The sequence below is a fragment of the Phyllobates terribilis genome, unplaced genomic scaffold (genome assembly GCF_046119375.1).
Source record: "Phyllobates terribilis strain yellow unplaced genomic scaffold, ASM4611937v1 Scaffold_12__6_contigs__length_324123572, whole genome shotgun sequence".
NCBI lineage: Eukaryota > Metazoa > Chordata > Amphibia > Anura > Dendrobatidae > Phyllobates > Phyllobates terribilis.
This window is the reverse complement of record NW_027362772.1, coordinates 7,823,123-7,834,865: the sequence shown is the minus strand read 5'-3', so window position 1 is coordinate 7,834,865 and position 11,743 is coordinate 7,823,123. Positions and strand designations below refer to the sequence as shown.

At 44.6% G+C, this 11,743-nt stretch overlaps 1 protein-coding gene across 2 annotated transcripts; it reads left to right on the top strand.

Annotated features, from left to right (window-relative positions):
* The first annotated feature begins 396 nt into the window (after positions 1-396).
* On the top strand, positions 397-11,542 carry LOC141172923 (uncharacterized). 2 transcript variants are annotated; one of them, XM_073657540.1, is made up of 6 exons: positions 397-471; positions 6,745-6,894; positions 7,024-7,332; positions 7,416-7,513; positions 7,712-7,802; positions 8,842-11,542. In XM_073657540.1, exons 3-6 carry the CDS (start codon positions 7,200-7,202, stop codon positions 9,672-9,674), a joined length of 1,155 nt encoding a protein of 384 aa, XP_073513641.1. In that variant the 5' UTR covers positions 397-471; positions 6,745-6,894; positions 7,024-7,199; the 3' UTR covers positions 9,675-11,542. The 2 variants fall into 2 exon arrangements, with proteins under 2 accessions (XP_073513641.1, XP_073513640.1); XM_073657539.1 differs by having other exon boundaries at positions 6,745-7,332.
* The last annotated feature ends 201 nt before the right edge of the window (positions 11,543-11,743 follow it).

The window sequence follows — 11,743 nt, the reverse complement described above, 5'->3', positions numbered from 1 at the left end:
GCTCCGTACACCTCGTACACGCGCGGCTCCGCTCCGTACACCTCATACACACGCGGCTCCGCTCCGTACACCTCGTACACGCGCGGCTCTGCTCCGTACACCTCGTACACGCGTGGCTCTGCTCCGTACACCTCGTACACGCGCGGCTCCGCTCTGTACACCTCGTACACGCGCGGCTCCGCTCTGTACACCTCGTACACGCGCGGCTCTGCTCCGTACACCTCGTACACGCGCGGCTCTGCTCCGTACACCTCGTACACACGCGGCTCTGCTACATCCACACTGTAAACCCCTCCTGACCCCACACATAAACTTCAGCTCATCCAGCACCATGACAACCAGCACAGCAGAGTCCTGCATCCACTGAGGCCCCTGATCATGTGACCCCTGACTCCTCCCCTCCTGTGACCTCATCACAGGTCCTGTGCGCACACAACAGCCATATATGTGGTGGCGGCTCTGCAGGTGGAGGTATGTGGAGACCCCATTACTGGGCGCAGGGGGCATTAACCCCTTCAGCACGGAGGCTCTTTTGGGGTCTTGTGTTGCCCCTTTATAAGAATCTTAAGGTTTCTGTTCTGTTTCCTGTAATAGATACATACGACCCAACTATGGAGACAGGAAGGGAGGAAACGTATTGTTCTCAGAGTACAGGACCCCCACAGTGTAATGCCCCCATTATGCCCCTTCTGCAAGATGTATGATGCCCCCACACAGTGTAATGCCCCCATTATGCCCCTTATACAGTATGTATGATGCCCCCACACAGTGTAATGCCCCCATTATGCCCCTTATGCAGGATGTATGATGCCCCCACACAGTGTAATGCCCCCATTATGCCCCTTATGCAGGATGTATGATGCCCCCACACAGTGTAATGCCCCCATTATGCCCCTTATGCAGGATGTATGATGCCCCCACACAGTGTAATGCCCCCATTATGCCCCTTATGCAGGATGTATGATGCCTCCACACAGTATAATGCCCCCATTATGCCCCTTATGCAGGATGTATGATGCCCCCACACAGTGTAATGCCCCCATTATGCCCCTTATGCAGGATGTATGATGCCCCCACACAGTGTAATGCCCCCATTATGCCCCTTATGCAGGATGTATGATGCCCCCACACAGTGTAATGCCCCCATTATGCCCCTTATGCAGGATGTATGATGCCCCCACACATTGTAATGCCCCCATTATGCCACTTATGCAGTATGTATGATGCCCCACAGTGTAATGCCCCCATTATGCCCCTTATGCAGGATGTATGATGCCCCACAGTGTAATGCCCCCATTATACCCCTTATGCAGGATGTATGATGCCCCCACACATTGTAATGCCCCCATTATGCCCTTTATGCAGAATGTATGATGTCCCCACAGTGTAATGCCCCCATTATACCCCTTATGCAGTATGTATGATGCCCCCACACAGTGTAATGCCTCTATTATGCCCCTTATGCAGTATGTATGATGCCCCCCACACAGTGTAATGCCTCTATTATACCCCTTATGCAGGATGTATGATGCCCCCACACAGTGTAATGCCCCCATTATGCCCCTTATGCAGGATGTATGATGCCCCCACATAGTGCAATGCCCCCATTATGCCTCTTATGCAGAATGTATGATGTCCCCACAGTGTAATGCCCCCATTATACCCCTTATGCCGGATGTATGATGCCCCACACAGTGTAATGCCCCCATTATGCTCCTTATGCAGGATGTATGATGCCCCACACAGTGTAATGTTCCCATTATGCCCCTTATACAGTATGTATGATGCCCCCACACAATGTAATGCCCCCATTATGCTCCTAATGCAGGATATAAGATGCCCCCCACACATTGTAATGCCCCCATTATGCCCTTTATGCAGAATGTATGATATCCCCACAGTGTAATGCCCCCATTATACCCCTTATGTAGTGTGTATGATGCCCCCACACAGTGTAATGCCTCTATTATGCCCCTTATGCAGTATGTATGATGCCCCCACACAGTGTAATGCCTCTATTATCCCCTTATGCAGTATGTATGATGCCCCCACACAGTGTAATGCCCCCATTATGCCCCTTATGCAGGATGTATGATGCCCCCACACAGTGTAATGCCCCCATTATGCCCCTTATGCAGGATGTATGTTGCCCCCACACAGTGTAATGCCCCCATTATGCCCCTTATACAGGATGTATGATGCCCCCACACAGTGTAATGCCCCCATTATGCCCCTTATACAGGATGTATGATGCCCCCACACAGTGTAATGCCCCCATTATGCCCCTTATGCAGGATGTATGATGCCACCACACAGTGTAATGCCCCCATTATGCAGGATGTATGATGCCCCCACACAGTGTAATGCCCCCATTATGCCCCTTATGCAGGATGTATGATGCCCCCACACAGTGTAATGCCCCCATTATGCCCCTTATGCAGGATGTATGATGCCCCCACACAGTGTAATGCCCCCATTATGCCCCTTATGCAGTATGTATGATGCCCCCCACACAGTGTAATGCCCCCATTATGCCCCTTATGCAGAATGTATGATGTCCCCACAGTGTATTGCCCCCATTATACCCCTTATGCCGGATGTATGATGCCCCACACAGTGTAATGCCCCCATTATGCTCCTTATGCAGGATGTATGATGCCCCCCACACAGTGTAATGCCCCCATTATGCCCCTTATGCAGTATGTATGATTCCCCCACACAGTGTAATGCCCCCATTACGCCCATTATGCACGATGTACGATTCCCCCATTATGACCCTAATACATTATGTATGATGCCCCCACACAGTGTAATGCCCCCATTATGCCCCTTATGCAGGATGTATGATGCCCCCCACACAGTGTAATACCCCCATTATGCCCCTTATACAGGATGTGTAATGCCCCCATTATGCCCCTTATACAGGATGTGTAATGCCCCCATTATGCCCCTTATGCAGTATGTATGATGCCCCCACACAGTGTAATACCCCCATTATGCCCCTTATACAGGATGTATTATGCCCCCACACAGTGTAATGCCCCCATTATGCCCCTTATACAGGATGTATGATGCCCCCACACAGTGTAATGCCCCCATTATGCTCCTTATGCTGTATGTATGATGCCCCCACACAGTGTAATGCCCCCATTATGCCCCTTATGCAGTATGTATGATGCCCCCCACACAGTGTAATGCCCCCATTATGCCCCTAATACATTATGTATGATGCCCCCACACAGTGTAATGCCCCCATTATGCCCCTTATGCAGTATGTATGATTCCCCCACACAGTGTAATGCCCCCATTACGCCCATTATGCTGGATGTACGATTCCCCCATTATGCCCCTTATGCAGGATGTATGATGCCCTCACACAGTGTAATGCCCCCATTATCCCCCTTATGCAGTATGTATGATGCCCCCATTATGCCCCTTGTGCAGGATGTATGATGCCCCCACACAGTGTAATGCCCCCATTATGCCCCTTATGCAGGATGTATGATGCCCCCACACAGTGCAATGCCCCCATTATGCCCCTTATGCAGAATGTATGATGTCCCCACAGTGTAATGCCCCCATTATACCCCTTATGCAGGATGTATGATGCCCCACACAGTGTAATGCCCCCATTATGCTCCTTATGCAGGATGTATGATGCCCCACACAGTGTAATGTTCCCATTGTGCCCCTTATACAGTATGTATGATGCCCCCACACAGTGTAATGCCCCTTATGCAGTATGTATGATTCCCCCACACAGTGTAATGCCCCCATTATGCTCCTAATGCAGGATATAAGATGCCCCCCACACATTGTAATGCCCCCATTATGCCCTTTATGCAGAATGTATGATGTCCCCACAGTGTAATGCCCCCATTATACCCCTTATGAAGTATGTATGATGCCCCCACACAGTGTAATGCCTCTATTATGCCCCTTATGCAGTATGTATGATGCCCCCACACAGTGTAATGCCTCTATTATACCCCTTATGCAGTATGTATGATGCCCCCACACAGTGTAATGCCCCCATTATGCCCCTTATGCAGGATGTATGATGCCCCCAAACAGTGCAATGCCCCCATTATGCTCCTTATGCAGAATGTATGATGTCCCCACAGTGTAATGCCCCCATTATACCCCTTATGCCGGATGTATGATGCCCCACACAGTGTAATGCCCCCATTATGCTCCTAATGCAGGATATAAGATGCCCCCCACACATTGTAATGCCCCCATTATGCCCTTTATGCAGGATGTATGATATCCCCACAGTGTAATGCCCCCATTATACCCCTTATGCAGTATGTATGATGCCCCCACACAGTGTAATGCCTCTATTATGCCCCTTATGCAGTATGTATGATGCCCCCACACAGTGTAATGCCTCTATTATGCCCCTTATGCAGTATGTATGATGCCCCCACACAGTGTAATGCCCCCATTATGCCCCTTATGCAGGATGTATGATGCCCCCACACAGTGTAATGCCCCCATTATGCCCCTTATGCAGGATGTATGATGCCCCCATACAGTGCAATGCCCCCATTATGCCCCTTATGCAGAATGTATGATGTCCCCCACAGTGTAATGCCCCCATTATGCCCCTTATGCAGTATGTATGATTCCCCCACACAGTGTAATTCCCCCATTATGCTCCTAATGCAGGATATAAGATGCCCCCCACACATTGTAATGCCCCCATTATGCCCCTTATGCAGTATGTATGATGCCCCCACATAGTGTAATGCCCCCATTATGCCCTTTATGCAGAATGTATGATGTCCCCACACAGTGTAATGCCCCCATTATGCCCCTTATGCAGTATGTATGATGCCCCCACACAGTGTAATGCCCCCATTATGCTCCTAATGCAGGATATAAGATGCCCCCCACACAGTGTATTGCCCCCATTATGCCCCTTATGGAGGATGTATGATGCCCCCACACAGTGTAATGCCCCCATTATGCCCCTTATGCAGTATGTATGATGTCCCCACACAGTGTAATGCCCCCATTATGCCCCTTATGCAGTATGTATGATGCCCCCCACACAGTGTAATGCCCCCATTATGCCCCTTATGCAGTATGTATGATGCCCCCCACACAGTGTAATGCCCCCATTATGCCCCTTATGCAGGATGTATGATGCCCCCACACAGTGTAATGCCCCCATTATGCCCCTTATGCAGTATGTATGATGCCCCCCCACACAGTGTAATGCCCCCATTATGCCCTTTATGCAGTATGTATGACGCCCCCCCACACAGTGTAATGCCCCCATTATGCCCCTTAGGCAGGGCGGCTCCATGCTGTGTTCTTCAGACAAGGTACATTAAATAAGCAGTGAGCTGACCTCCCTCTCCATTTTCTCATTATATGCATGTTTTCCTTATAGTGACAAATATTTATTTTTGCTAAAACTGTGATATTTTCACTTTAAAACTTTTTTTAAACCTTTTTTATAAACTTTTTAAAATAACTCTCATTAGTGCGATCATACAACACAGAAGCCTTTGATTGCTCAGGTGTTGCACTGTACTACTGTAGTGCCGTGTATTATCACTGCCTGTCAGTGTAATACTAACTGCCCCATACACATGAGATAAGTGTTGGCTGAAGGATCATTTGGCAGACGGCTATCTCTCCAGACTCCCCCATACACAAATATTCCAGCTTTCCTGTGGTTTGTATGACTGACTGCATCTGTAGGGAGGTCCCCAAATACATTATATAGTCGACCAAAATCAGTGCTTCCATGTAACTTTAGTCTAATGTTTATGGAGGCGTTAAAAAGTAAGTTATGGAACTCTGCCTCTGGCCCGGCCTAATAGACTTTTGTACATTACAGGCCCAGTACTTTGGGGAGGAGGGCATTCAGCTGAACTCTGTCACACCTTCTTAGATGCCTTGTTTGCTTTTTGCAGGAGCAAGTGGTTAAACTGCCAGGGATTTTATTGCAGCCGCACCTGTGCCATCCCTGAGGTGTACATCTATGTTCTGGTGCCCAAAAGAGTTCATAACATGTTAAAAAATTACAAAATGTGTCTTCTACTTTTTGCATGTTTTTTCTTTTTACAAGAATTGTTGGTGCAAATTTTCTTTTGAAACCTTTTAATATCTGCTTTTTTTCTGGTTTTTTTCTTGTATTATAAGAAAGCCTAAGGCTAGAAATAGAACCCATAATACACTGTACATGTAGACTTTAGTATCAAATAATTTCTGTCCGCGGCATTTGTGCAAACAAAACAGCTCTTATAAAAGCCTCAAACTTCTGTGTGTGAATCAGACATGAGATCTAACTTGATAGAAGATTACAGTCTGGGGAAGACGGGAAATATTCATACAGACGGCCAGTGGAGATGTAGTCAGTGACGGACTGTCTCCAAATATGGTTTTAGATCCATAGTAGAAGATGTTGCCTCATCATGAATTAGTTATTTCTCATGTCACGTGAAATAAATATCTCCTGCATTATTGCTAATGCCAATTCCAGTGACGGAAAATGAGACGAGAATTATGGAAGGTGAGTCTATGAGAAACATATTCAGCTGCAGACTTCGAGGAAGAAATCTCTTGTTGTCTGTGGCCTAAAATATATAGGTTTTATTACTAGATGTAAAGAAAAAACTAAATAAAAAATAATAAATCTCCTCATATGTTTCCCTTATTATCTCCAGTAATTGTATTATTATACAGGATTTTTATGATGTTACATCAGCTCATCTTCTTCTCGTTCAGGTGTCTACAATACCGGATCCTCTCAGTGAAGATCGTCTATATAAGAAAATTTTCCTGATTTACCTATCAAAGATGGATATAGACAGGGACAAGATGGTGGAGAGGATATTACACCTCACCCTAGAGATCCTCTTCCGGCTTACTGGAGAGGTGAGAGATTCTGATGACGTCACATTACATCATTCTTATCTATGGGAATAACAGATGAACAGAACTGGAGAGGTGAGGACTCTGGAAATGTCTGTAGTGAGATTTATTAATGTGTCTCTCCATAACCAGAGATTAATCACGGGGCCTCCACCTCACCCCCTGATACATGAGGACATTAATGACTAGATCCTAGAACTCACCTACAAGATGATTGAGCTGCTGACTGGAGAGGTGACACTGCTGGGAATGCTGGGACATTATACAGTAACACTATGAAGGGATCGGGGAGATGACGGTATCATTGTATGTGTCAGGTTCCTATAAGGTGTCAGGATGTCGCTGTCTATTTCTCCATGGAGGAGTGGGAGTATTTAGAAGGACACAAAGATGTGTACAAGGACGTCATGATGGAGGTTCCCCAGCCCCTCACATCACCAGGTAATAGACAGGACTAAATACACACGGCCTATAATTATCTGTATGGAAAGAATGAATTCAGTCCCTGTATGTGTTTCCTCCAGATCTATCCAGTAAGAGGACAACACCAGAGAGATGTCCCCGTCCTCTTCTTCCACAGGACTGTAAACAAGAAGATCCCAATGCTCCTCAGGATCATCAGGTAGGTGGAGAGAAGGTGTCATGAGATCTCCCCTATGATGTGTAGACGGCTGTGAAGGTCTTGTGCTCAGTCTTGTTTTATCCACCAGGATTATATGTTCTATACTTGTGTAATGAGACCGGTGGAGATGGCAGGATTAGAGCTGATCATAGATGGGACTTCTCCATCTGTCTGTGAGTTTTACAATATTTGTTTCAGGGTGAAGATCTGACCCATATTAATACTACAGAAACATATGTGAGGGGTGATGAGCGGTGTAAAGAGGAGATTCCTACATATGACTACCCAGGTGAGTAGTAACCACTAAATGCAGAGATGTCACAGATTCTTCTCTGTCACCGGCTGTGGCTGCTTTATCAGTCGTGTAGTCCGGCCGTATCACAGTCGTGTGATCACCATTTTGCCGCTAGACCTCAACATTCTCCTCCATCCAAAAATATTCAATTTACTTTGTGTAATTGTGAAAGCCCTTTTCTATAGAACTTACAACCTGGAGGATCCACCTGCCCCCTGGGATTAGAAGACGCTGACCGTTACCTGCCCCAATCTGTAAACTACAAAGCCAAATGACAGCGTACGTAGAAAGTGCTGACAAGTGAGAAAATCACTTGAAGAAATGTTCTGATGGGTCTGTAAGAGAAAGCGGAGGGTAATGATGCTGTTGGCTTCCTAGATCCCTGATATCTTATTGGATGAATCTACCTTCTCTCCCTTCTGTGCTGCTGAATATTACCTGCTGTTACCTGCTATTCTGTGGAGTGAGATGGGAAGAAGAATAATCAGGTAGCCGGATCAGAACCAAGAGGGCAGAGAAAATACAAAATCAGAAGACACGAGAGTAGTCAGTAAACTGGCCGAGGTCACAACCGGAAACAAATACACAAGCCTTGAGCTGAGCACAGAGGACTGGACCAGAGGAGAACAAGGCTGGATCTGGCAGCTTCCGGCAATATGCTTCCAGCTTTAATAGGCTTCGGTGCTTTCCATATGGCTGAAACAGGGAGCAGATTACTCCAGCTGGACAGCACACACACCCATACTGCCAGACTGGATGGTACTACCGGTCCCAGGCTCCCTAATCTTGGTGGCTGGACAGAGCCTGCGCCTTTTACTCCATATTTGGGAGGCAGAATGAACAAACAGCTGAACACGACGCTCTACTGGTTCATCCTATGAGGTTTTCTATTAGATGGTCATTGTCCTGGTGAATAAGTGATTTTTTTTATATAACTTGCCTTTATTTACAGACAGTTTAAGTAGAAATGTTCAAAAATATAAAATTCAAGTGTTTTTTATTAAAAAATAATAATTGGTTTTATTCTTGGCAGATAACTGTACCAGGAGATCAGAGGGACAGCTGACATCTTCAATTTTCAAATCAGACGGTTTTCAGATCCCACAGGATATAATTGAAGTGAATGACATTTCCCCAGATATACCATCATCCCTTCACAGCAAAGATCTGTCATCTGATCCTATGAAACAGGTCCTGTCTTCTGATTCATTACCGACTACTAAGGAAAATCAAAGTCACAAAATAAGCATTAAAAAACAAACTGCTCCTAATGCAAAGAAGCCATTTTCACATTCAGAATATAGAAATAGTTTTCCTCTCAAAAAGTCTGTTCTTAAACATCAAAAAAATCACACAGCGAAGAATAGATTTTCTTGCTCCAAGTGTGGGAGATGTTTTAATCAGAAATCAAATGTTGTTAGGCACCAGAGAACTCACACAGGAGAGAAACCATTTTCCTGTTCAGAATGTGGGAAATGTTATACAGAGAAATCAACTCTTATTGCACATCATAGAACCCACACAGGGGCGAAGCCTTTTTCATGTTCAGATTGTGGGAAATGTTTTGTACAGAAATCGTATCTTAATATACATCAGAGAACTCACACAGGGGAGAAGCCATTTTCATGTTCAGAATGTGTGAAATATTTTACAGAGAAATCAACTCTTATTGCACATCAGAGAACTCACACAGGGGAGAAGCCTTTTCCATGTTCAGAATGTGGAAAATGTTTTACAGAGAAATCAACTCTTATCAACCATCAGAGAACTCACACAGGAGAGAAGCCATTTTCATGTTCAGAATGTGGGAAATGTTTTACAGCGATATCAACTCTTATCAAACATCACAAAACTCACACAGTGTAGAAGCCTTTTACATGTTCAGAATGTGGGAAATGTTTTACAGAGAAATCAACTCTTATCAAACATTAGAGAACTCACACAGGGGAGAAGCCTTTTCCATGTTCAGAATATGGAAAATATTTTAACCAGAAATCTGATTTTGATAAGCACCAGAGAACCAACACAGGGGAGAAGCCTTGTTCATGTTCAGATTGTGGGAAATGTTTTGTACAGAAATCACATCTTAATAAACATCAGAGAATTCGCACAGGGGAGAAGCCTTTTTCATGTTCAAAATGTGGGAAATGTTTTATCCAAAAGCACATCTTGATAACCACCGGAGAACCCACACAGGGGAGAATGCCACAACTACACCCAACTAGTCTCTGTACAGACAAGAAAGGCCCTAGCTGCCCAACTAAAAACATCACCACAGACCTAACTCCTTAATAAGCTGTTGAGGAGTTTCTCGTACCTCCTGAGGAACCAGAGGGGAGGCTGCAACACACTGTCAACAAGGGGAAAGAAAAGTATGAAGTAAATTACGAAAACCTTGAATGAGAAACAAAAACACATTCATATAGGGCAAAGAAGGCAAGCTAAGGAGAACAAAAAATAGAAGGAACAAGTATAATCTCTCAAAAACCTAACATTATTAGAATGAAAAGGTACTGGGAGGGAAAGCAAACTGACCGGGAGGATAGTTTCACCTTTGTGGTGAAACTTACAAAATTCATCCTCATCCACTGTATATGTAAAACCTGTCCATTTATAATGACCACGGACAAGATAAAGATCCCAACTTACGCCAGGACCACAATATCCCAGGTACTTTCAGCTTCATCACATCTAATGTACTTAATTATATGTACCAAATGTCCAACTGGGGGTCTGTATGTAGGGGAGACAGGGCAAAAACTTAGAACAAGGATGAATTCTCATCGCCACACAAAAAAAGACAAAAAGAATAGATCTACTTGTGGCCACTTATTTTTACGGCCACAACTGCTTCTCCCTTTCCAAAACTGATATTTCTGCTTCACATCACTTGTGTTATCTATTGCATTATTCCTGTGCCATGTTGTGTATAAATATGTGACTCTTCAGATTTTGTGTTATACTATGTCTGATGAAGAGACCTGAGTAGTCTCGAAAGCTTACTGACTAATGGCTAACTGAAAAGATGGCATCAAAAACTGAGGACTCTCAAACTGTAATATTTGTCTTCATACAGCAATTGTAAGATCTCTCCACAGGTGTTCAATGGGATTTAGATCCAGACTCCTTGCTGGTCAGAACTCTCCAGCACTTTGTTTCCATCCATTTTCTGGGGGCTTCTTGAAGTATGTTTGGGGTCATTGTCATGCTGGAAGACCCATGACCTAGGACGCAAACCCAGCTTTCTGACACTAGGCACTACATTGTGACCCAAAATCCTTTGCTAATCTTCAGATTTCATGATGTCTTGCACACAGTCAAGGCACCTAGTGCCAGAGGCAGCGAACCAACCCCAAAACACCTTTGAACCTCCACCATATTTGACTGTATGGGTTGTAAATTTATTGATTATGATGCGTACCTTGGACAAAGGAACATGCGGATCCCTAAAGATGGACTTATAACCTTGAAATTGTTGATATTTTTCAACAATTTTGGTTCTCAAATCCTCAGACAGTTCTCCTTTTTCTGTTTTCTCCATGCTTAGTGTGGCACACATATGCACACAATGCAAAGATTGAATCAACTTCTCCCTTTTTTATCTAGTTTTAGTTGTGATTTTCATATTGCCCACACCTGTTACTTGCCACAATTGCGTGTGAACAAGCTTCACATGCTTGAAACAAAGTTGTTTACCTACAATTTTTTCCGGCCTATTTTGTGTGAAATTATGTTCAATTTGCCTTATTTTCTCTGTTTTCTTGTGTTGTTCCAATACACGCAAAGGAAATAAACGTGTATAACAAAACATGTAATTGCAATAATTTTCTGGGAGAATTACTTCATTTTCTGGAACAATTTCAAGAGATCCAACACTTTTCACCATGACTTGTTTTTGTTGCCTTTTTAATTTGTTGCAGCATTTCATCCTCTAC

What these genes read in the sequence shown, in the direction of transcription:
- LOC141172923 (XM_073657540.1), top strand. Translation starts at nt 7,200, where the DNA reads ATGTGTCAGGTTCCTATAAGGTGTCAGGATGTCGCTGTCTATTTCTCC. An exon ending in CCAGCCCCTCACATCACCAG is followed by an intron (nt 7,333 to 7,415) that starts GTAATAGACAGG and finishes TGTTTCCTCCAG; the next exon opens with ATCTATCCAGTAAGAGGACA. An exon ending in TCCTACATATGACTACCCAG is followed by an intron (nt 7,803 to 8,841) that starts GTGAGTAGTAAC and finishes TATTCTTGGCAG; the next exon opens with ATAACTGTACCAGGAGATCA.